General features: G+C 40.1%; 1 protein-coding gene across 1 annotated transcript in view; it reads left to right on the top strand.

Annotated features, from left to right (window-relative positions):
• Positions 1–26,401, top strand: part of NYAP2 (neuronal tyrosine-phosphorylated phosphoinositide-3-kinase adaptor 2) — a 247,373-nt gene that overhangs the window by 159,152 nt on the left and 61,820 nt on the right. Inside the window, exon 4 of the mRNA XM_032638255.1 lies at positions 14,887–15,096. Within this exon, the coding sequence (XP_032494146.1) occupies positions 14,887–15,096 (210 nt within the window). The remainder of the gene's footprint in view (positions 1–14,886; positions 15,097–26,401) is intronic.

Here is a 26,401-nt window from a genome sequence, read left to right as displayed (position 1 = left end):
GACAGTAGGAGGAGAAAAATGTAAAGCTCACATATGTTCATGTCCCTACAGCCTCCTTTCTTCAAGAAGATTCTTTTTTAGATTGTTAGCTTTATGTTAATTTGCTGCCTTGTGTCCTACTTAAGCATGACACTAGTGTCAGGTCTTCTATAATTGTTTGCATATGATTTCGGGATTTGTCAAAAAATGTAGATATCTTAAAACATCCTAAGCCAAAAATGTGTGACTGATCCAGGTTTAAAGATTTTATAACCCTAAAACTCTTAATTTTAGAATTGTCAAGTATTTTAGTATTCTTTTTGTCCCACTAAGAGATTTTTATTGGTAGCTTCTCTATCAAATTCGTGAAGAGCTAGAGGTAGAGGGAGGTAAGATGAGCTGCAGTCCTGTCATTTTAAATGGGAAAGAAAAACAAAAAGGCCACCATTGGCATTATGGGGGCTGTGGGCATAAATATTTAATGTGGCAAATTATAGGGAGACATTTGCATTTTATGTGCTATTTTGAAGTAAAAAGGATTGTCGAACAATAAGGACACTTTCCCTAATTATGTTCCATTTTTAATATGCAGAGAATTGACTCTGGGTTCAGGGCAGTTATTTAATGAAATCTCAGTGTAACCTTGTCTGATATTTTTCTCTCTAAATCTTGACATCAGATTAAGACCAGACAATGAGGTTGGTTAATAAAAAATGATTATCTTGTCATTGAACAGATGATAGATTTTGAATTCCCCCCCCCAAAAAAAATGATCTTCATCTGTCGATAGTCACAGGTTCATCTGCATTGGATGCGAACACTAAAAATTGTTTATAAAAAGATACGCAACTAAATATTTTATATTTCTGCCCCTTTGTATCTATGTCTGTAGGATACAGTGAAAAGGATGTTTAAGACATTGATGACATCAGAATGTTAAGGTAGTGATATCAGGAGTTCTGGGGATTTCGTATGTCCAGAGATAAGATGGTGCTGATAATAAGCCACTGGCCTGGGATAACCCCTTACACTTTGTCCTTCTGGTTCTTGCACACTTCTCCTGGGAGAATCTTCCTTTAATACTGATGACATCACCATACTCTGCTCCTCAAAAATAAGTACAAACTCTGAAGCCTGTCACACAAAACCCTCCTTAATTTGTTTCTCCCTTTCTATGTAAATTCAGGTCCCATTCTTTCCTAATATAAAGCCTTTTTTCTAGACAGTCTGAATGTATTATAGAACCTGAAGCATCGTTCCTCTCTACCCTTTGTTTGAAAGTATTCGCTTGTGCTATTTTGTCAGGCTGGGAATTTGTAGTTAGGATCAGTCTGGGGGAAGACACACTCAAGGAAAGAGCCTGGAAACCAGCTTGGGACTATTAACACAGGAAGATCTGGGGTTCAGGGTGTATGAGGAAAGGTCTAGAAGGAGAGGATGCAGTTTCTGGATGGACACAGGCTCTTGGCCTCCTAGACTCCTTGCCCCATGGTGAGGGTGCATCAGGAGGAGAATCAGAATGAGAGTCTCCGAAGTTCAGTCCCCAGGACAGGGGCCCGGGTTGCCTCGGGCTAAGGGTGACACTGTCTTTATTTAAATTTGCTCCAAATAAAAGATATGAAACTCAATCATATAAAATGTAAATAACAGCATAGTATTTGATATTTGGAAATGTCCTGAAAAGTGATCTTATATTGTATGATACTCACATTTTAAAAATAAAGAAATAGGATTTCAGAAGGAAAATGTGGCGTACTGGAGTCAGGCAAATTGGGAGTCACATCTTGGCTTTATTGTTCACCAGCCTGTATTGGTTTCTTCATCAGTGAAATGAGAATTTTGTAATCACAGAGCAGTTAGTCGACAAACATCTGTTTTCCTCCACTCATTTCTTCATATTTCTCCTTACCTTAATTAAAATCTGGAGAGTAGCGGAACTAGATTAAGGTTTCATGTACAGTTGTATGTTAGTCTGCTAGGGCTACCAAAGCAAACTACTACAGACTGAGTGGCTTACACAATAAAAATTTATTTCTCACAGTTCTAGAGGCTGAAATTCAAAGATCAAGGTATCAAGACGTTTGGTTTCTCCTGAGGCCTCTCTCCTTGGCTTGCAGATGGCTGCCTTCTGACTGTGTCCTCTCATGGCTTTTTCCTTGTGGGTGTGCATCCTTGGTGTCTCTTCCTCTTCTTATGAATAGGATACCAGTTATATTGGATTAGGATCCCACCCTTATGACCTCATTAACCTTAATTACCTATTTAAAGGCTGTATCTCCAAAGACAGTCACATTCAATATTAAAGCTTCAACAAATGAATTGGGGTCAGGGGGATGGCACAGTCCAGGTCCATAACAGTGAGAAGGAAAAAGTGAATAACTGGAAATTTCAACTGCATACCAGGGTTTTATTTTTTCTCCAAAACTATGTTATAGAATGGGATTGAGTCTGAATTCCAACCTCATCTCTACTAGCAGCAGGCTGTCGGGGGCCACCCATTCATTTTCCAGAGTACATTCTGTGTAGCTATAGAAACCATGAGATTTTTCTTGGAGTAGGGAGAAACAAACAAGCAAACAAACAAATGCCCTAGAGAATAAGTTCAAGAAACTGCAGATTATATCAACCTCCTAGACAGTCACAATGTACAAAAATTTGTTAAAGACTTGAAGAAATCTTAAGAGAACAAGGCTATTTAACTTTGTGTAGCCCAGCATTTTCCCAACTTATTCAACTGTAAAAGCGTTTTGTGAATAATACGTATAGTCCATTAAGAGTTGTAGGTGTTAATGCCATGCAGAATTTGCCTTTCACCTATATGAACACATTAATTGATAGACTTTGAGGTTTCAGCAAGCTGGTTGGGCTTGAGATGCAGAAAAGAGGGAGCTGGACTAGAAGCAAGTTTTTAGAATATATTGTGGATGGAAATGCAATATAGGCTGGGGGAACATTATATCACTCCATTAGGAAAAGTCTGGAAAGAACCAGTCAAAACCCTCATTTTCACGCATTTCCCTCTTCAGATTTTTTATCAAGGACAAATAAGTATTGGGTTGGCTAAAATGTTCATTCAGTTAGTGAACACATTGTTCAATAAAGTTCTTCGTGAAAATGAAAATGTGTCTTTTGCGGTACGTGGGCCTCTCACTGTTGTGGCCTCTCCCGCTGCGGAGCACAGGCTCCGGATGCGCAGGCTCAGCGGCCATGGCTCACGGGCCCAGCCGCTCTGCGGCACGTGGGATCTTCCCGGACCGGGGCACGAACCCGTGTCCCCTGCATCGGCAGACGGACTCCCAACCACTGCACCACCAGGGAAGCCCGAAAATGTGTTTTTTATTTTTACTTAAAACTGAACGAACCTTTTGGCCAACCCAATACTTACAAGACTAGACATCAGTCCCTTCTCTACGCTGCTGCAACTAGAGTGATCTTTTAAAAGTCAATATATTTTTTTGGTCTATCGCTGTACAAAACATTCAGTTGCTTTCCCTTGCTCTCAGAATTTGCAATGAAGCCCTTGCCCCAAGGAGACCTTGTTTATCTGACCCAGCTCTATCTCTCCACCTCACTTAGTACCTCCCTCCTCTTCCTCTCTCTGCTGTAGTTGGGCAGACCCTCTTTCTCTCTTCCAACTTGTGTGTGCATTGAACAGTTAGTTTTCCCGGGCTGCAAAACTCATGGAGCCCATCCTCAGCCTCCCCTTTGTCACTTGTTGAATCACTGTTCAATCAAGATTTCTTGACTGCTCTACTAGGAAAATGAGCTGTTAGACACTTTCACTATACTCCACCATCTCTCCTTGTTTTTGTTAGAGCTCAAATACTGACTGTATTATTTCATGTAACTGTTTTCTTTCTTAGAGTAGGAGCCCCATGTGAGTAGATGTCATGGTGTTTTAGTTCGCTGTCCTATTCTCTCACTGTCAACAGTGCCTGGCTTGCAAGATATTTACACAGATGGAGCGAGGCATGTACATTTTATCATTAATTGAATACAATACAGAAAAAATATATAGTTTTCTTCACTGGCCATTTATTTTTTCAAAGCAATCCAAAAAAATATTTTTGAGTGAACTGCTCAAACCAGTCTTAGAAAATGCACTTTCTTGGTTTTTCTGACTTGTTTCAGTGTTACTGATAAATATCTCTTGATACCTATGGTTTGGATTACACAGTATGCTGCAGGAGTATTAATCCAATCTACTTCCCATCTGAAAACTACTGTGAACTTCTTTATAATTTGTATGTTGATGTGTCGCAGAAGCTGAGTTGTTTGTAATTTACACTATTTAGATTGACAATTGATTTCTCCCAAAGCTCATCATATGAATTTCCTGTTTCTACAATCTTCGCATTTCTAAAAAGAAAGTTATTGATTCTTTTTAAGTAAGGTAAATAATCCTCCTTATACGAATCCAAACAAAAGGAAACCAAGCAAAACAAAGCCTCACTGCTGTGGCTGTTTGTTCAGAGAGACCCAGTTTCAAATCCTGACTCCTCCAATTGTCCACCTCCAACTGGCCTTGGGGAGCTTATTAAGCAAGAGGACCGACCCTCATTTTTCCTTAGCAGTAAAGGAAATCATCACACCTGCCTGGGAAGGATTGATAATATTATTTGTAAAGAGTCTAATGCAGCCTCTGACCTATTGTAGCCACTGATTACATAGAAGCTTAATTCAAAATGTTGTTGCTGGTGTTATAAGACATTGTAACTGGCATTCCCGCCTTTCCAGTAGTGACTAGGAAACATTCACTTTCCTTTTTACTGACAAGGGAAAACATTGAGGGTATTATATGTATTTTTTATACCAGGACCCTTATTTTCTTCTAATCAAGTGTTAAGAAAAAAAAATTGGATTCTGGGTTTGCTGATGATCCTAAACAAATCATTGGTGCTTTTAAAGAGCTCACTTTCTCTTATTTATTTTATAGTTTACTGTGTTTTGTTTGGAAGAGGAATTATTAAACAACAAAAATCACCTTGAAGACTGTAAAACACTGAAGTATAAAGTGGAAATAAATATTTTAGAACAGATATAATCATATTATTGAAGCCTCATGAACTATTTTGCTTTTAGTAGGAACTTTAGTATCATAGATGTATAAAACTTTAGACTTAGAAGGATACTTAGAAATAATTTATTTCAAATCTGTAATTGTATCTGAGAAAACCAAGGCTCAAGAGAGTTGTTTTATTGAATTGACCTGAGAATGGCTTCCAGATCATCTCAACCCCATTCCACAATGGTTTACTGCTTTGATAGTTCTGAGAAAAATATTTTAATTTATTTAGAATTTTTTTCTAAATGTATCTATTTATATCTAAATTATTTTTATGTTGAAGAAATGGTCAATATTTTCTTTGTGAATATTTAAAAAATAATCTTTTTTAAAAATTATTTCTTAGAGATTTTGTTCTTTGCTACTCTTTTGGATGAAAAACTATTTGGAAAAAAATTGGATGACATCTTCATTCAAATTAATATCAATACAATCTATAAGCTATTTGAATGATGATTTCAGACGCTTATCCACTTGTACATTCAGCACATACTTACTGAAGCCATAGTGTATAAAGTATCTATTTCATACTCAATAAAGATGTATTTATCAGTTTTGTAAAGTGTTTTTATTATAACTAGAGCTAAGAGAGAAGCATTGCTTGCTGAATTCCTTTACCATATTTGGCAATTTAACTTACCTTTCTGCCCTTCTTTTTTCTGTCAGTATGCCAATACAAATGTCCTCATTAGAAACTCAAGGATTTTATATTTATTTTTTATTATTATTATTTTTTGGCCACGCCATGTGAGACTTGCAGGATCTTATTTCCCCAACCAGGGATTGAACCCGGGCACCAGCAATGAAAGCGCTGAGTCCTAACCACTGGGCAATGAGGGAATTACCAAGGATTTTATATTTAAAATATATTTTACAGGAGAGAAAATGAGAAATTCTATCTATTGAAATCTGTGGTAGAGTAGTCCAACTGCTATAGCAAACAACTCAACCTCAGTGGCTTAATAGAATACAACTTATATCTTGTTCATGTCACAGACCACCACAGACCACCACATATGTCACAGACATGTGAATTAATGGGCTCAGTGGAAAATAGACTATTCTCCCCTTAGTTATTGGGGATTTTCCATCTGATGGCTTTTCCAGCATCTAGGACCTCAGAAAATCCCAACCAGCTGGAGGGGGATGCAAGAGGATGAGGTTTTGTGGGAAGTTTCAGGACGAAACTTGGAGGTGGCGTACATCACTTCTACTCACATGCTAATGACCAGAAATCAGTTGTATGGCTCTTCCTGACTGCAAGGAATACTGGGAAGTATGATTTTTCTAGGTGCTTAGAGAGAACAAACAGTTTGGTCAGCATTTAACTAGTCTTTGCCCACAGGTCCTCTTGGCTTCTGCCTTAGGAGAACAAACAAAAATATAGATTGTGTTCTTTGAGAAAATTGTCTCTCATCACCCTGCAATGCTAGAATTTCTTAAAGAACGTGTTACTAAAATATTTCAACATTTGAGCTATGCTTGATGACTTCAGTGAAGGTTTTTTAGGTAGAGAAAATCTCTTGAAAAAAGCAAGTAGTTAAATCATGTGGACATTTGGTTGAGAGTTTTTGAAGACCAAACATGGCCTTTAAAATTCTATTTATTTTTCTGCCCTATGAATAAGCGTCATCCTTTGCAACCATGAAAAAATAACTTTTGAATATAAGTCAGTATGTGAGTTCCTATGTCTTAGGGTGAGAGTTACCTGCTGGGTGGTGGTCAGGAAACCTTTATCAGGTTTTTACTAATTGTCATTTGTGTGACCTTGAGCAAGTTGTGTAAAAGCTCTGAGCTGTTTTTAAATGTGTCAAATGATTAGGATTCTTTGCAAAGTCCATCCTACTTCCATGTGCCTCATCTGTTTTATTATTTTATTAAATAATGTACCTCATTTATTTTATTAAAACCAAGGTTTTATTTTATTTGCCTTCTTAACACAAACCTGGATTTTCTTTCTGGTTTTCTTTAAAACTATGGAATCTCTAGATACCTGAGCTATTGTTCTTTATATATATTTGAAGAGAAGCCATCCCTTAGATGTTGGAATTGACATAACTGACCCCAAATGACAAAGTTCACATGAGAGAAGCAATCATAAAAAATTTAAAAATTGCCCCTGCTCCCTGGTGCCCTTTCATTGTGCAGACAGGGGAGCCTTTGCCCTCTTTTCTCTGGGGACTCGGGAGGTGGAATAATGGAAGTGCAAAGGGAGGACCCCAGCGCCCACCTAGACTCATAGGTAAACCATGTCAGGCTGTCTGGCTCGGATCAGCTCTAGACACCGCAGTTTTTTGTTTTTTTTTTTGTTTTGTTTTTGCTGTACACAGGCCTCTCACTGTTGTGGCCTCTCCCGTTGCAGGGCACAGGCTCTGGATGCACAGGCTCAGCGGCCATGCCTCACGGGCCCAGCCGCTCCGCGGCATGTGGGATCCTCCTGGACCGGGGCACGAACCCGTGTCCCCTGCATCGGCAGGCGGACTCTCAACCACTGTGCCACCAGGGAAGCCCGACCCCGCAGTTCTAAAAGACACCATCACATGCAATTATTGTCCAGGCCAGGGTGACCAGGAGAGCGAGAGTTCTAGATTTGTTTTCTGAAGATGACATGACCAAGGGGAGACAGACTCCCTCACTCTGGATTCTAAAGGGTGTTTACTTAAACACAGAATTAGACTAGTTCTCTGAGTAGTTCCAGAAACAGGACGACCAACAACCAACAAATAGTGGTGCTTGGAGGGAGGCCAACTTGAGCACTGTATAAAAGCTTTCCAGCAATTAAATATGTTCTCAGTTGTGTCCAGCTTTCCCATGAGATGGGAACTCCCCCTTCCTGGGGCTACCCTCCCAAAGGCAGGCAGACCTCAGCAATTACATACACTCACACCTTGCTTTTGATGAGCTGTTGTGACTGGGATTTCTGAGGTCTCTTTCAGCTCTAATACCCATCTGGTAACGCAAGTTAGTGCAGTGCCTCCTTTAGAGTTTAAATTTGTTGTCTTTTCTGCCTAATTAATCTGCCTTGATCACCTTTCATTATTTCCATGGTTCAGCAGTTGGAATAGAATAGAGAGACTTTGATCTTGATGATTATACCGATATGAGGGGACAATTCTGAAGCATTCTTTACATCCGTAGGAAACTCGAATTCTCATCAGCAACATGAGCTTTGGTCCCCATATTGCCAGGCACAGTTAAGTCCATATTTTGTAACCAAGGGACCCCTATGTGAAAGTGTGAAATTTTTAGTACAACAGCAGTCACAAACCACAAATATAAAAGCCTCTTGTCTAAGTCATCTGAATCATGTAGATGTTCAGAGAAGCAATTAAATGACAAGGTAAATTAATCCTGTTAGATATTGCAAAAAAAAGAAGAAAGGAGAATGCAGTCTTATGTCCCCCAAGAAATCAGTGTTACTCCTCATATTTCCAAATAATACTAATTTTCCCAGGTAGATCACCTGTTTTCTGGTCTATCATTCGCAAGTCAATTAGAAACATGTATGGGTTAACAAAAAAATAATTTTGGCTACAGTAATTAGCTTATGTTTGTCAGTGAGGGTTATTGGTTCATGCCATGGCCCATGTGCCGGGTGAGATTGGAAAGGTTGGAGGGAAGGCTGTGAGTCATGGCCTAAGATAAGGTTACATCCAGGGGTAAAAGCTAATAAGCTCACTGTCCTGAGTGAAGCAGGGATGACACATTCATTCAGTTGATTTTCACTGATATCAGGTATTAAGTACCAACATGAAAGATAAAGTCTTTAGGCTTAAAAAGCTTATGGTCTGGTGGGGAGACCAGGCATATAAATAAATAATTGCATGATCTTTCCAGCCAAAAAAAAAAAAGAAACATCTTTGGAGAGAGGATAAAACATTTTTAATCGGTTGTAGTTCCCCAGACAGCCATATGTAACGGTCCATCACTGCAAATTGTTTTCTTTGTCTCTAGAACTTGAGAGGGATTTTTAGGTCGTGGAGATTTATAAGTGTCCTCAGTACTGTTTCATTGTTGAGAGAGTGAATCAGAGACGCTGGGGAAAGTCAATGTCTGGTGGGCAGCAGATCTGATGCTGAAAGCCATGACACCCACCTGGGGAGCCAAGTGATTGTAGGTGGCCCAGGGCAGGAACAGAGAGAGGAATAAGTTAGAAGCTGGGGAGACAAATACAGACTCACAGACAGCATAAGCAGCAGGAAATGGGAAAACTTTGAGAAAGGACTTCACAGCATGAAGTGTGTTGGATTGGCATCCTGTAGAGAATATGTTGGTCATAAACAGATGACTCCTGGTCTCTTATCCTTACTTATCCGTCTTCAACTTAAGCACTGTAAAAAGTTTAAGACAGTGATATGTAAAATGCACAATACGAAAGACAAGCGCAATACAATCATATATGCTTTTTAAATAGCAAGATCAGATTTCAATGTGAGAATACGATTATAGATCAATAGTCAACACTCCATGGTAGAGGATGAGCAACTTCTTCGTAGTTTGCCCAGTTCTACATACTGGGCTTAACTGTGAACACTGAAAGGACTCAGTTTCCACGTAAAAATGTACCATGGTCGCTTCCATGTCCTGGCTATTGTAAGTAGAGCTGATTCACTTTGTTACACAGCAGAAACTAACACGACATTGTAAAGCAATTATACTCCAATAAAAATGTTTAAAAAGAAAAACATACCGTGGTACCTAAGATTGATCTTGTTCAGGAAAGTTTGTTACTAAAAATCAATTTTTGTTTTCAACAGGCTTTAAGAAAACATTGAGATATATGGATATGGATAAACACATCCTTATTCCTCTGAATAGATTTCTCTGAGCTTTCCATATGTCTTATTGTATGAATTTCTTAGTCTAATTGTCCACTTTCCATTGGTCTCTTTTCAACAGCTATTTTAAAGTTTTTCGTATTTATTTTAATTAGAAAATGCATTTTGTAGGAAGCTCTTCTTGAATACCACGGGATACCTGGTTGATTCCCCAATAAAATGCTCAATAATACATTTATGGTTTTCTTACAGATTTTTCAGCTCTGCCTTCTATTTAGGATGTGAAGGTACACCGGCACAAGTCTGAGTAGCATGATTTGTGCAAACCTTTTGTTCAGGTTTCTCTAAATATACCTGCCAAAACTCACTGAAGGCTAACCTCTGGGACTTGAAAACAAAGAAAGAAGAAAAAAAAAAAAAAAGGCTCCTTTTTGTTCCCAAAGCTGTATTGGACTTTTATTTAGTTGAGATTTGAGACCTAAATGACACTTGCCTGGTGTGTGTATGTGAGTAATTTGAATGAGAACAAAGAAACTGAGGTTGGTGGGGAGACTTTGACACCCTCAGCCTTTCATATTTAAAATAGTGTCCGAACCTGCAGGAACAGTATTGGACCCAGTGTTAAATTAGAGCATTTTTTTTAGTTTGGTTAATTTCAATACCAGTGGTAGAAGACTCTGTGTGTTTGTGTGTGTGTTTGTGTGTGTGTTTGTGTGTGTGTGTGTGTGTGTGTGTGTGTGTGTGTGTGTGAGAAAGAGAGAGAGAGAGAGATAAGAAAAAAATTGTAACTGCTTAATGATGCCAGTGGGAATAAAACATAGAGGTCGATAATAAGGCAAACATCCCAATGGTTAGTTTAAAATCTGGAAGAGAACGTGAGGTGAAACAGATGGGTCATTAGGTTCTGATGCTGTGACATTTGGAAGCCAGAGCTACATTTTCTTTGAAACTGTGAATAAACAGCTTGGATATAGTCTAGGATGTTCTTTTCTGATACTGGTTTTATTCCATTTGACTCAGGGCACAGAAAAGTAAGTGTTGGTTAAATTGTCTTGCTATAGTTATTTGCTGGAATGTATTAGTTTAAAATATTTTTACTTATATTTGATTTCAGTATAACTGGGACTTAAGCTTGGGATCTTTCTAAGATTGTTCTTATGGGACTACCCTCCTGGTTTAAGTTCTGTCTCATAGAATGATATTTTTGACATGTGTTTACACAACTGCATAGCACCTGGGAGCTGGAAGGAACCATAGCAATGTGGAAATAAACGAAGAGCAAACAAATGAGAACACGCAGGGCTATTTCATCAGGACTTGCTGAAGCAATGCAGTCAGCCACCACATTTGGCAGAGACTCAAGGCAGGGAGAAGAGTGGGAAAGCTTTATAGTGAGAAAAAGGGAAGGCTTCAGTTATACCCCCAGTGAAGGCTGTTGGCATAGGGAAGCTATAGGCAGGCTAACCAGAAGCAGGACATCCTATGTCGTTGGTTAGGGGAACATATTTGACTTTCTCTGGTTGATCCTATGCTAAAAGCAGGACCAAAAACTGGGGAAGCTGTCAGTTTTTAATCAAATCCTGGCTGCTTTGGGCCAATTGTTATACAGGTTATTATTTGCTAGAGATAGTGGTCTGAATTTCTACAAGTCTGAATTATAGATTGTACGTTGGCTTTCTGGGCTGATTATTGTAGATAATCAGCTAGAATTCTATTTTTCTATGTGGTCTGGCAATTTTCTATCTGTATCTTCAGTCTCTCAGTGATTATCCAAAACAAATGTAGAAAGAATAAATAAATTCATAAATAACAAATTACTACAATTTTTTAAATGAATGCTACTTTTTGCATGTGTGGCCCTGTTTTGTTTTTAAAATATTTTAAAATGTAGGATATTATTAGATCCTTCAAATTAAATTGGGAAAGTTAGGCAGGGCTGGTATTATCTCCATTTTGTAGTTAAGCAAAATGAACCTCCAAGTGGAGAAACCAAGGGCTCAATGTCATGGGCCACCAGCCATATGGCCACAATGGCCAAGGCTCCCAGCTGGGCCTCTCAGATCCCTCACCCAGCTGCTTACTATATTATAAACTATTCTGTCTCTGCCCCACAGATTCGGATAATAGGGAACCAAAGTGTGACATCTGTCTTATCACACTGCTTGAAGATGATGAGTGTTTGAACTTACATGCAAAGAAAACAAAATACAGATTCTCTGAACCATTTCTGTAATTTTTCACTATGGTCTTTCTCAAAGATCTTTATTTGAATTAAACTTTCAACCTGGTGAATTTTACAACTTGTGATTTTTAGGTAACCAGATTTTTGAAAATACTATTAGCTCTGTACCACTTCAGTACATTTGTAACACTGGCTTGATCCTCTTGTTCCATTAAGAATGTTGTATTTTCTACACACATCAGAAAGATGCCGGAGGAGTTGGGAAAAGTACTCGATAAATGAATTGGTTAAATACCTACTGAGCAATATGCTAAGAGCTAGAGGCACCAAGTGGAGAAAAAAGCAAAAATCAAAACTCAGGGCTTCCCTGGTGGCACAGTGGTTGGGAGTCCGCCTGCTGATGCAGGGAACACAGGTTCATGCCCCGGTCCGGGAAGATCCCACATGCCGCGGAGTGGCTGGGCCCGTGAGCCATGGCCACTGAGCCTGTGCGTCTGGAGCCTGTTCTGCAATGGGAGAGGCCACAACAGTGAGAGGCCCCAGTACCACAAAAAAAAAAAAACTCAGACCCTGCCTTTAAAGAACTCCGGGTCTTTTAAGAAGAACAGGTACACAGAAAAATGATACAAGACAGTGTCAGTGCAGAGATGACTTTATCCCAACATGGGCTGGATATATGGGATGGGGAGGCCTCAAGGATACTTAAATTAAGTAACCTTGACTGAGGAAAGAGTTCCCCAATTAAAGGACAGGATGTAAGGGTATTCAAAGCAGGTGAGATAGGAGATGGTAGCTATAGAAACCAGTGTTGTTTTTCTTGGAAGTTTTTGTTGGAAGTGGAGTGGAGAAGAGGAAGCTACGGCCAATTTATTGATGTTTCTTGAATACAACGTTCAGGTAGGAAGTAAAAAAGTTAGAGGCAGGAAAGAGTGAGATGGCGGAGAGTCTTGTGGGTTGTAAAGCGCTTAGACATACTTCTGTGGGTAACACTGGGCTTCTGGAAGGATTTTAGTCAGGGTTTACATTAAGAACAGATTTGCATTTTTTTGTTTTTGTCTCTAAACACTTATCTATGTGCATTACAGAATGGCTATCACATCAGTTCTCTGAAATAACATCGTTCTGAATGTAGCAAGTGGATATCACTCCTAAACCATGTTTATTTACTACCTGTGCTTTTTTTTTTAATTAGGAAGTGATTTCATTAAAAAAAATTTTCCCATTGGCTATTTTTTTTAAATTGAAGTATAGTTGATTTACAATGTTGTGTTAGTTTTAGGTGTATAGCAAAGTGATATATATATATATATATATTCTTTTTCAGCTTCTTTTCCCTTATAGATTATTACAAAATATTAAGTAAAGTTCCCTGTGCTATACAGTAGGTCCTTGTTGGTGATCTATTTTATATATAGTAGTGTGTTTCTGTTAATCCCAAACTACATATGCTTTTTTTTTTTTTTTTTTTTTTTTTTTTTTTTTGCGGTACGCGGGCCTCTCACTGTTGTGGCCTCTCCCGTTGCGGAGCACAGGCTCCGGACGCGCAGGCTCAGCGGCCATGGCTCACGGGCCCAGTCGCTCCGCGGCATGTGGGATCTTCCCGGATTGGGGCACGAACCCGTGTCCCCTGCATCGGCAGGCGGACTCTCAACCACTGCGCCACCAGGGAAGCCCCATATGCTTTTAAACACTTCTGTACATGCCTTACAGAACGGCTATTGCATCTAGTCCCTGAAAAAAACACTTGATCAGATTTTCATTTTAAACAGATCACTTTGGCAGTCTACGGAGCTTGTATTTTGGGGAGTCAAGGACAGAGTCAAGGAGGCAGGTTGCAATAATTCAAGGGTGATGATTAGAGCTTGAGCCAGAACAGTTGAGGTAGACATGATACAAAGTGCAACAGAAGGGAAAACAAGATACTTAGAAATAAAATCTGTAGAATTTGCAGACTGATGGATTTGGAGAGTAGTGGTTAAAGAAAGAGACAGATAAGTTTCTAGCTTGGATGTTTGGCAGGACAGAAGGAACCATTAGTTTAGTAAGAAATGGTGTCAGTACAGTACGTGAATGTTAAATTTGTGTTATCTAAGGGGCATCCAGATGGACTCATCCAGTAGGCAGTTGGATAAATGAGTCTGCAGCTCAGGAGAATGTTCCAGACTTCTGATAAACTATTTAGAAATCACTAGCCATCAGACAATTGCTAGTTGAATCCTGGAGGATGAAATCACAGAAAGAATACATGTAGAGTGAGAACAGTGGCTAAGCTAGAAACCTGGGGACAACCGACATGTGAGGGACTCTCCGAGGAAGAAAAGGTATGAATGACACAGCAGTGGTGTTAGCGAGCACACCACAGGAAGATGGCCCATCAGTGAAGCCAAGAAAATTGAAGATATCAATAAGAGAGTAATCAAAGAGTAATCAAATGGCTTAAAAATGTCTTCTTAATTTGCCAACTGAAAAGCACTAGGTGATTTAAGCAAAAGCACTTTTAGTAGAGTGGCTGGGCTAAATTCATGTCACAGTGGGTAGCAGAATGAAGAGGAGATGAGAAAGTAAAGAGAGGGAATGTAAGGTGCTCCTGATGAAGTTTCCTTGAAGATTAGCAGAAGGGAAGAGTTACTAAAGAATACTGAATATTCATTGAGGTTCTCTACTTCCGAAGAGATAATTATTTTCTGCTGATAATAACCTGCACAGCTCAGAAAGAAGACCCATGTGATCTGTCCCTGTTTTATTTAAATGTAGTCTTCAACACAAGTCTAAGTTTCCAAAAATATATTTTAAATATTTTAGAAAATCATTCTTTAATATTTAAGGAATCTGGGAAGGATTTGACTCTTGTTTAACAGAATATAATTCTGGTTAATACACAGAATCAGCAGAGGAGCTGAAAGTTCGGAGCCACAGCACGGAACCAATACCAAAGTTGGACAACAAAGAGAGAGGACATCATGGGGCATCTTCCTCCAGAGAGCCTATCAAAGCTCAGGAATGGGATGGAACACCTGGGCCACCTGTGGTCACCAGTAGACTGGGAAGATGCTCTGTGAGCCCCACCTTGCTAGCAGGAAACCACACCTCAGGTAAGAAAGATAATGTTCTCCTGGACGGTAGGTCCTCGGGTGTCTAGAAACTGCTTTTATGAAATTATCACTTAGAAAACCATAACCACAGATATCTCTGTCTCTACTCATAGAGACAGCGTAAATAGCCCTGCACACAAAAGGAGGTGACAGCATGTGGCACACTACAGGGAACATTCTTCACGTGGATGATAGAGAAGTGAATGGTGCTTTTCGGAGCTGTGCAGTGCAGCAGCCCTTACAACTCCAACTGTCTTGCACTAAATTTCTTAAAAAAAAGAATCCTCGGGGCTCATCTAAAGCAGTTTTCATTTATAAAGTTGAAGTAACTTAGAGTTTATGCCTCCTTTGCTTCAAAAAAATTCTAGACAACTGGGAAAAAATGAATAGGAAGTAAAATTGAGGATAAAAATGTAGCAAAGACGATATGAAGGCAGTAGAGAGAGTAAATATTATGAGACATTTGATGTATCAGTAATAAGCTGAAGACAGTAACTGGTCATTGGGCAAGGTACTAAGTTTCCCTGTAGGTCAAAAGAGCTGGAAAATTATAATCTAACACACCTTTAAATTCACAAGTTGAAATTAAAATCTGTGATGCAATTTCGCATTGTTAATAGATAAATATTATTAGACATCAATTTTTAAAAGGCAGAATATGTGTGCTTTGAACTGATTGATCTATATGGTGGACTCAGGGAGCTGTCAATTGAAATAAACAGCAAATAATCAAGCAACTGCCTGTAGTTTTCAGGTTTCTATTCCTTAAGAGTGTTAGAGCTCTGAAGAAAAGACCAATTCTTTAATGTTTTTTCAACTCTGATATTCATCTTGGAAAGCAATTAGCATGAGTTTAGCCTGTGGTCTCTCTGACAGTCACACACAAGTTAAAACTGGAACAGGAGGGCTTTCCTGGTGGCGCAGTGGTTAAGAATCTGCCTGCCAATGCAGGGGATGTGGGTTCGAGCTCTGGTCCGGGAGGAACCCACATACCGCACAGCAGCTAAGCCCATGCGCCACAACTACTGAGCCTGCACTCTAGAGCCCGCGAGCCACAACTACTGAAGCCCACGTGCCTAGAACCCATGCTCCGCAACAAGAGAAGCCACCACAACGAGAAGCCCGTGCACCGCAGCTAGAGAGAAAGCCTGCGTGCAGCAATGAAGACCCAACACAGCCAAAAAAACAAAAACCAAAAAAAAAAACTGGAACAGGATGAAGATCTCTATATTGGGGAAGGGATGTTTCTAGAACAATACCCAGGCAGAGGTAGAGCAACAGCTTCCTCAGACTGAAAATGTAACTAAAAGCTTTGGTGATGGAGCCATATCATGTATCACATGGGTAATCAACAGCGTGAGTTCAGCTCGCAGAGAAGGAACATTATGTGAATTTATCAGAACTCTAAAAATATATTTTTGGTAGTAAAGTATAAATATCTATAGGTATATGAGAAGAAGATATCTGTGCATTTTTTCAGAAAGAAAAAAAACCCATAGGGAACAAATAGCATTTTGTAGAAATTAAAAAAACCACTCCCAAAGAAGGTTGACATCACTATTCAGTTGGGAATTGTGATTAGTTTTAGGTTTATTAGTAGTATATTTTTAATGATTATCTAAGTTTGTACCAGTTCTATCCAAGAAAACCATGAATAGTATCTGCTCCTATTGTGACCACGGGTATTTTATAAAATCCAGAAGCATTAGCTGAGTGTTTATTACGTAAAATAGCCACTGTTCTAGGATCTGTGAATACAGTGATGAGTAAGACATCCTCATATTTGGGGACTCAAAGGCAAGTGCAAGACAGATGAATGGATCATTGCAATAGGATGTGTTATGTAGAAATAATATGCAACACAGAGGAGAAATTAATTTTTCTTGGGAGGGTGTGATTTCAGGAAAAACAATCAGAGGCTTTTGGTGGATCGATAATCATTGCTTGAGGAGGTAACATTTTGAGCTAGAGCTTGAACCATCAAGAGCTGCTCACCTGGAGGACACAGAAGAAATAAGTCAGCCTTCTGAAAGAAAATCTAAAACACCACAGGATGGAACCTTTGCTGTGAAGGGTTGGGGAAGGTTGAAGAAACTGCAAAGTAGGGTGGGACCAGATAGCAAGAATCCTGAAGGGTCTTGTGCATTAAACAGAAATGCTTTCAGTCACAGAGTACCAATTAACAGTGGCTAAAGTAATACCAGCTTCTGTTAACTCTCCATAGTGCTGGGTCTGGAGGTAGGCAGTTGCAGGAGTCTTGTAACTGTTTAGTGATATCATTGAGGACCAAGGAACTTTCTATCCTTCTAACTCTTCTCTTCTGCTACCCTTGATGGTTATATTTGTGATCACAAGCTGAGGAGACATTTCTGGGCATCACGCTCCTTCAGATGCTCTCTTTGATCTACTTGGCCAGATCTGGGAAACATCATGGGCTTATAGAGGGCCTTTCTTTCCCTTAAATCAAGGGAACTCTGCCTTATACCTGGAAATGAAATCAACAGCCTATTTGCAGGGATGGGGATGGAGTGTTGCATAAGGAATGGACAGTTATCTGCCCCATCATGGTTAGGTTTTGAACCTTATGTGGTGGACTTTTGTAGTCATTTGAATATTTTTAAGATAGATATAATATAATTCAGTTTTCATCATGAAAGATCCAATGGTAACTCCAAGGCTTCAAGCATGGGTGACTGGGAGACCATTTACTCAGACAGGGATAGTCAGCATTGTTAATGAGTCCAAGCTTTTACTGCTCACTGCACGACAGGCCAATAAATTGAGAGACGAGGTGTTGGGGCCAGGAATAGTGACTATATTTGTAAAACCAGCAGACCCAGAAGATGGTGGACTAGTGTCCCAAAGAGCCATCTTTCCTGAGTTAGAATTCCAGCTTTTTTTTATCCTAAAAGGGGAGGAGTTGTGGCTGGTTGTTGGAAACTTCCTGGTGCCAGAATCCTTTGTACCTGCAGCTGTACAGGTAGGTCTGGTAACAGTGTTCCTATAATCCTCCAACAAGACAAATGTTATTTTCTGTTCTGCAAGTTTTTACCTTTGTATGAGTGGAAAAGTGTTATCAGAGCCTTGAGAATGGGCTATTTTATTCCAATTTTGAGGGTAAGAGGAGAAAAGGCAAAATATTTGTTATATTCGCAGTTTTAATTTTTCTAAAAAGAAAGAGCTTAAAATGTGCCAATTCTATACTAGAAAATGGCATAGTTCCACTAGCAAAAAAGGTATAATATTGATATTTGAATATAAAGTTCACGCACCTTTGGGGTTTTAAACAAATGGTGTACACCCTAAAGAGTAACCCTCATCAGTGAGATGACCTTTGTCCAGACTAGGCAAATAACTATGTGAAGAGAGCATTTTGGACTTGCTTTTTTGGAACAAAAGAGAGTGAGTCAGTATTTACTCTTTATCTGTCTTCTCTTCACACTTCATTATTGTTTCCTTGACACGGGGCCACTGGACTATGAATCCCCTTCCTACACTACACCAGAACTGTGACCAATAACCCTCTTCCCTAAACAAGGAGGTACCCAGCTCCACACCTAATGCTCAAGATATAAGAAGGTTCCACCAGTTCCACTTTTAAGTCCCCCCTCTCTGTGTCCATCAACTTTCTGCTTCTGGTTCTTTCTCTGTCTGTTTCACTAACACATACACATAGACACACACACACACACACACGCATACAAAGGCACACCAACTGCTACCAGTCACAGACTATTTGCTTTAACAAAAGTAGTTTAGCCACTTGAAATGGTTGTTCTTAACAGCTCTTTTGAGGAATGGAGGAAATGCTGAAGTAAAGTGGGTGAGCGTGTCAGGAGATCTCAGCTCTAATTAACAGCGAGTGCCACTGGTTGCTGTGACACTTTATTCAAGTCACCGTTGTTTAGTAAATCAGAGATTCCCCAGGGGGAGAGTCTTGAAGGTGGTGGAGGACTGGAATCCAAATGCTCATGAGAAAAAGTAGAAATTAGGGGCTTCCCTGGTGGCCCAGTGGTTGAGAGTCCGCCTGCCGATGTAGGGGACGCGGGTTCGTGCCCCAGTCCGGGAAGATCCCACATGCCGCGGAGCGGCTGGGCCTGTGAGCCATGGCCGCTGAGCCTGCGCGTCCGGAGCCTGTGCTCCGCAACGGGAGAGGCCACAACGATGAGAGGCCCGCGTACCGCAAAAAAAAAAAAAAAAAAAAAAAAAGTAGAAATTATACCAATGATATTGTATTAACAAAAATTTAGATTTCAATTACCAAATCAATCAACAAATAGTTTGCAAGCTTTTATCCATCTCTGTTATAGTTTCTGGGGACAAAAACACACACACATACATACACACACTATAGAGTTATATAAAACATAAAACATGGTCTCTGCCACTCTACGATATTACTATGCTTCTTTATGACACAAAACTATTGAGCATAAATGAATTAAATTATAATTAAGTGTATTATTTCCACTATTATCTACTTTTTACTCTACATTTAAAATCATTCAGAGAACAAAAAATGAGGGCAGGCTGGAAAAAGGATGGAGGGCTTAATGGGAGACATTGAGTCTTTAACCAGGATTGTATCAGTTCTGTTTAAAAATCATTTATTATTATTATTATTAATTGCATAGAAATATAGAGGGAGAACTTTCCACATGGGGTGAGGAAGATGAACAAAGGCTGAGGCAGACCTCTCCTGGCTTGGTCCTGCTAGGCCTGCCTGACGGGAAAAGCAATTTTGGAAGTAAACTCAGAGGCCTTGGCTTAACACTATAAATGAGACAATCTTAAAATGACCTCAGTTTCTGTGTATTCAGCCTGGTGTGTTTTTGCTCTCTGAGAATGTCCACCATGAGATGCAAACTGAGATGCCTGGTGACAGGCAGGTAGCATCAGTGGGTGAATTAGGAGAGGTGCCTTCTTCAAAACAGATATGTTTTGCTTATACATTGCATACATACAACTATTCTTTGCTCTCACAAAGGAAAATATTTTCCCCATTTTTCTTGAAACTTGAAGTTCTTTTGGTCTAAGTTATGTATTTCCACATTGGTTAGAAGCATAAACCTGGAGAAATATTTTGGCATTGCAGAGGAAATCTATTGCAAACTGACAAACATCAGGATGGAATGATGGAGATGCAGGTGACCTGGAAAGTACCAAAGCATCTCAAGGGGACAGAAGCTACTCAGTACCAGTTGATGCTCGCCATGAGAGAGGATCACCCCAAATTCCCAGATTTAATTACTGTAACATGAAATCTCTCAATTTTTCAATAGAGCTAAATTTTTTAAAAACATTGAATCAAATAATTTGCTTCCTCTGGCTGAGTAAGACATAAAGGATGTCAATTTGCATTTTCTGGTTTGTGTGACATGTACACACTACTATATTTAAAATAGATGACCAACAAGGACCTACTGTGTAGCACAGGGAACTCTTCTCAATATTCTGTAATAACCTAATGGGAAAAGAATTTGAAAAAGAGTAGATATATGTATATGTATAACCGACTCACTTTGCTGTACACATGACACTAACACAACATTGTAATTCAACTAATATACAATATAAAATAAAAACTTAAAAAATAAATTAAAAAAACAGAAAACAAAACAAAATAGAATAAAATAAAGTAAAATCAAGCGATGACCAGTTGGTGGAGGTGTGCAGTTGACCCTGAATCACAGAGAGGCTGGGTTACAGCAGAAACAGCAGGTGCCAGTAAATATCTTGTCCCCCTGTTTTTATTTTCTAGAAACTGCAGGTCCTTGAGAAGGCTATGCTGAGAACAGGAGGGGCGATTAGAAAGAGGCATGTGACTCGTGATGGCCAAGAAGGGAGGGAGAATTTCTTAATTCTGGAAAAGGTACAGAGGTTTGGCATTCCATGAATAGTAAGGACCAGTGGCCTAATCCTTTCTCAGCATCATGGCAAAGTGGCCCAATCTCTGATTGGGAGGGAGGACAGTTAGGGTGAAGTTTCCAAGGGGTTTGCAGTGAGGCTGGACTTTCTGCTTTATGGTTCTGAACTCCAGAATATGGCATTTTATGCTTCAAGGGGATAGTTATACTTGGAAGACAGACTCCAAGCTTCGCACGCTGTTTACCAGTGTGGGATGAAGACGAAAGGTGCCATCTTGTACATTCTGATCTGTAGAACAGTTCTGGGCCTTTTCGTGATCCATTGAAGGAAAGCATTTTCCACCAGCATTCATGGGTCAGCCCTTCATATCCACGAGGAGTCCTGTGCACACAAGTTCAGAGAAGTGGAAAACATATGAATTTAATTTTAGTTGAAGAAAACAGAAATACACCATTTTTTGCACACTGCATTTGTAGAGTAATAGAGGAAATTTTATATTAATTGTAAGTGTGTGAATAAAGTATAATATAGTCATTGAGCACTGAGGTTTGGGCATCCAGAAGATCCGGATTTAAATCCAGACTCTGTTTTTATTAGTGATGACATCGGGCATGTCCTGTCATCATTCTGACCTTCATCCACAAAAGATGGATGATAATAGTACCTAATTCATAGATACTACTGCAAAGTAAAGGTGAGAATTAAATGAGATAACATATTAACACACTTAGCATGGTGTGTGGAATACAATGAATATTAAATAAATACTTGTTATTAGTATGATCCCAGATACCTTTGCACGTATCTTTGCAGGAGAGCTTAGAGACTCACTCGTCTGTGGTAATGAAGGAAAGTTTCCTATGAGTAGTGGCATTTGAGCTGGACCTTGAACTGAGCAGAATTTAAACAAAGAAGGTAGCAAGAGAAGTAGAAAGGAGTCATGGGTTGTTTTGCTGGGAATGGTGAGAGCTCTGTCTCCAGCATGACATTTAGCACACCTGCACCCCAAACTATGGTTCATAAAAGACATTTTCTACGCTAATTCATATTCTAACCATGCCTTTTAAGACTGGAAATGTCACAAAGATGTTAGGGTGTTAGCTAAAGACCTAAGAGTGGATCTCTGGGAAGAAGATTTGGCAGAATGGGGACCATTTAATATAAGCAGCAGAAAACTAGGATTCAGGAAAGGGAACTGCAATTGAACTTAAGAGTCTAGTCTTTGAAAATTGATAATTACCAGTTGATTCATGAAGTTCTGAAACATATTTACCATACTTTACTTGATAACTTGGAATGACTGACTAACTTTGCTGATAAACCTCCTTGCAACCATAACTCAGAAGTATTCATATCCAGGAAGACTCCCATGTGCACAAGTTGGGCAGCAAGAATGAAAAACAGGCAAGAAGCAGGCATTGGGCAGTAGGACTGGGGATTGTAGAACAGTACTTATAACAATAATTCCTGGCAAACCGTAATAAATCAATATAGTTTTTCTTTTTCTTTAAGTAAGTCATGCTTTATGACAATGTTAATAAATTAACATTTTGGTGCTAATAGCTTGAGGAAATTATGTAACACGGCTGTGCCCCAGTTTCTCTATCTTTACAGAAAAGATAAAGGAAATCTCACCATGTAGGTTAGTATGAGGATTAAACTCAGAAATGTATACGAACGTCTGGTACAAATCTGACTTGTAATAGCTCGTAGACCATGGCTTATTCTGTTCCCATTCAATTTTACTAGAAAGCTATCTGATTTTTTTTTCTAGGACTAAGACTGAATATTTCCTTTGGAAAGCTCAGCGCATTGCAAAGATAAGGTTTTCTTTAGTTACACAGAGTATAAATTGGTTATAAGGCCACTACTAGTGCAACAACCTGTGCTTCATTTATTTGTACATTTTCCAACCAAGTTTTTCGGCCAGTGTAAAGGCCATTTTTGGATTCTCTTCAGTTTGCACTTGTGAAATTTGGAGAAAATATCAGGTGCAGGCTTTAAAACTTGGCTTGCTGCATTATACGTAGCTATCAAAGAGCAATCTTTGGGGCTTCCCTGGTGGCGCAGTGGTTGAGAGTCTGCCTGCTGATGCAGAGGACACGGGTTCGTGCCCCAGACCGGGAAGCTCCCACATGCCGCGGAGCGGCTGGGCCCGTGAGCCATGGCCGCTGGGCCTGCGCGTCCGGAGCCTGCGCGTCCGGAGCCTGTGCTCCGCAACGGGAGAGGCCACAACAGTGAGAGGCCCGCGTACCACAAAAATAAATAAATAAATAAATTTAAAAAAAAAAAAAAGAGCAATCTTAATTTCTCAGTGTTTCTTTTCCACTTGGTAGCAATGAATGGATTTAAAACCAGGTTCTCAAGGATATGGGTGTCACAAGAAAATACCAATATCCACAAATGTGTACATTTCTTTAATAAATACCCAACTTGACATTCATTAATTCAGTCATTCACACTGAATTCATTAATTCAGTCACACATCCCTTTGTGTTTATTTAACAAAAGTTGATTCAGCATCTACTTTGTGCCATGCAGGGACTAGGTGCTGGGGGTGCAAGATAAATGTGATAGACCAGACCCCCCACACACACCCAGAGCTCCTGGTCCAGAAGGGAAGACAGAGAATAAAATAACAGAGTCTTATAAATGATATGAGGAGGAAATGCTGGGAACAGTCACATGATTTATTCACTGTCTGAAAGGAAGGTAATTCAGACAGGCTTCCTGGAGTAAGTGATATTAAATTTGGTACTAGCATGATGAATAGGAACCAGGCATGTAAGAGGGGATAGAGTGTTCTCTGTAGCTCACTCACTGAAGTGTGGATGAAAAAGATTTACTTTTAGAACCTGATTAACAGTAAACATTAATATGGTTACATAATTCCCAAACACTCTTCTCATTTCCGTCTTCCATTTTTTCACGTGGTCTGGCACCTTTGGGATGCTATAGTTGCAGTAATGGTCCCAATCATTCCCCTCTCCTCGTATCCGTGCTCTTTGCAATGTGCTTTAATAGCTCCTTATCAAGAAGTAAGGTCTATTTCCTACCCCTTAAATCTGGGTTGGCCTTGAGTCTTGCATTGACGGATAGAGTGAGATGGAAGTAACTGTGTGTCAGTTCTGAGCCTGAGCCTCAAGAGGCCATGAATGATTATGTTCACTATTTCCAACCCTACCTCCACCACGTAAACACACTTGAGCTAGCCTGTTGGAGAATGAGGTACGTACGGAGGAAAAACAAGAGTCCTCAGCCTTCAGCCAGCCAACGCCCAAGCATGTGAGAAAACACAGCATGAAAGAGCAGAAACATGTACCTGACCCACAGCTGACCATGATGCATGAGTGAGCCCAGTCCAGTCCAGAAAAACTACCCAACTGATCCATAGACTGAAGGACAAAACTCAGCAAGTGTCTTTCTAACTCACCGAGTCTGGGCGTAGTGTGAAATCATTAACTGATTATAGCTGCCAAGGTCTATTTGAATTTTGCTTGTTTTCCATCAGATGAAAATATTTTATTATTATTTGACTGAAGCATGCTTATTGAAAACCCAAAAGTCAAAGAAAAAAGTGAAAACCCACCCTCCCGTCTTTTGCTCCACCATCCCACTTTTCAAAGCATCATTTTTAACTGTCATGGTTTTAACCGATTGATAGAGACTGTCATTTCTGTTATGTTCATTGTTATAATGCAACAGGAACCACAAACCAGTTTGATAGGATTCAGGCCCCAAGGTAATTCAGGCTTCGCTGTAGGATATCGACTAACTTCCTGCTTGGTTCCGTCCGCATTGCCGCAGGCAGCTGTGGGCTTCCGCATCTACGACCCTCAAGGCTGTCATTCTGTACCCTCGGCTCAGGCACCAGAACTCGGTTTTCCACATCTGCTCTTCTTCCCAGTTCTAATTGGATGCTGGGTTATTTCCTCGGCCAACACTGGCCAGATCCAGCTCTAGGTTCTGCTCACTAATTTCACACTCTAGAGTTTAACTCTCCCTTTCTGAATTCTAGTAGTAAACACATAACAGAATTCTCATGTGGAGAGTCTTTGGAGAATAATGTAAGTCATATCTCCAATCATCCCACTTTGACTTCTAAGCAGAAAACTGCCACTTCTGGTTGCTAGAATTTGTGTTCACCAGAGAAATGGTTTCATTGGTGTTTCTCCTGATACTGGTGATACGGCTTTGAGAAACAACCAGAAAAGGAGAACTTGGTCTGAACCATTTTAAGAAGCCAACGTGTGTCTTTATGGGGTTTGGATGTAAACCAGCAGGGTATAAAATGTGGCAGGCTAATTACAAAATGATAGGAGGTGATTACTCCCACAGTCCAAGGCAAAAAGCTAGACCACAGAATGAGAATTTGCAAAGGAGGTGATCAAAGTGAATGTTATTGTCCTTAACTGAACTCCCTTCTCTAGCCTAGGAAAGGGGGTAGAGGCTGAGAGGCTGGAAACCAGCTATTAGAGACTCCGAGATAGACTGTGTGTGTGTGTGTGTGTGTGTGTGTGTGTGTGTCTGTGTGTGTGTGAGTGTGTGTGTGTGTGTGTGTGTGAGAGAGAGAGAGAGAGAGAGAGAAAGAGAGAGAGAAAGAGAGAGAGAGAAATGAATCTCCATCCCTCATAGAGGAGGGATGAGAAGTGAGAAGTGTCTCCGCCAGTGAAAAATCAAGTGAGATAGACTTTCACGGGACCACCTGGAAATCTTGTTATTTGTTTCTAGTTATTGAAGGGACACTGTTAAAAAAAAGTACAAGAGGTTAGCTGAATAGCCTATGACCACAGAGCAGACAGCTGCTTGGCAAGTCACTCTCCAGCTACAGCTGATGGGTTAAAGATGTGTATAAAGTGTGTTTCCCGTGGACCAGGTTAGGCCATGGAGAGAAACCCATTAGGAGAGAAACACTGGAGGTGGCTTAGGTCATGTGACTGCCAGGAATGGCAAGGACTCTGCAGGACATGGCTCAAGGTCCATCCACAGGATGCCCAGTGGACAAACAGCCAGGAGATCTTCAGGTGAGAGATAGCTAACCATGAGGGCCCTTCAGGGTATACTTGAAAGCACCCCAGGAAGAGAGTATCAACCTCTCTTTCCTTCCCTGCTACACCAGAGTGTGAGACACACTGGCTTATGCTAGTGCCAGGCAAGAAGACCTTTCCTACCCCTCACCTCTCCTCCTTCCTTCTACCTCGGCCCTTGTGAGGGCAGACTTGGTGGGGATCAAGCTGGGGGCAGCAGGGTAAGAACCTAGAGACAGGCAAAGAGAGAGAGGCCGCCTCCTCCGTGTACCAGGAGCAGGCCTGAATGGGCCAGAAGAGAAGAGTTTCCTTGAAATAAAGTTCAAAATTGTAATCAGTGTAAGGAACTAAGCGTTTAAATTATTACTTCAATAAGACATTTTTGTGACTTGAAGAAACCAGACGATTTT

Source organism: Phocoena sinus, chromosome 7 (genome assembly GCF_008692025.1).
Source record: "Phocoena sinus isolate mPhoSin1 chromosome 7, mPhoSin1.pri, whole genome shotgun sequence".
NCBI classification, from domain to species: domain Eukaryota; kingdom Metazoa; phylum Chordata; class Mammalia; order Artiodactyla; family Phocoenidae; genus Phocoena; species Phocoena sinus.
Note: the sequence above shows the minus strand (reverse complement) of the source record. Positions and strands in the feature narration are given on the sequence as shown.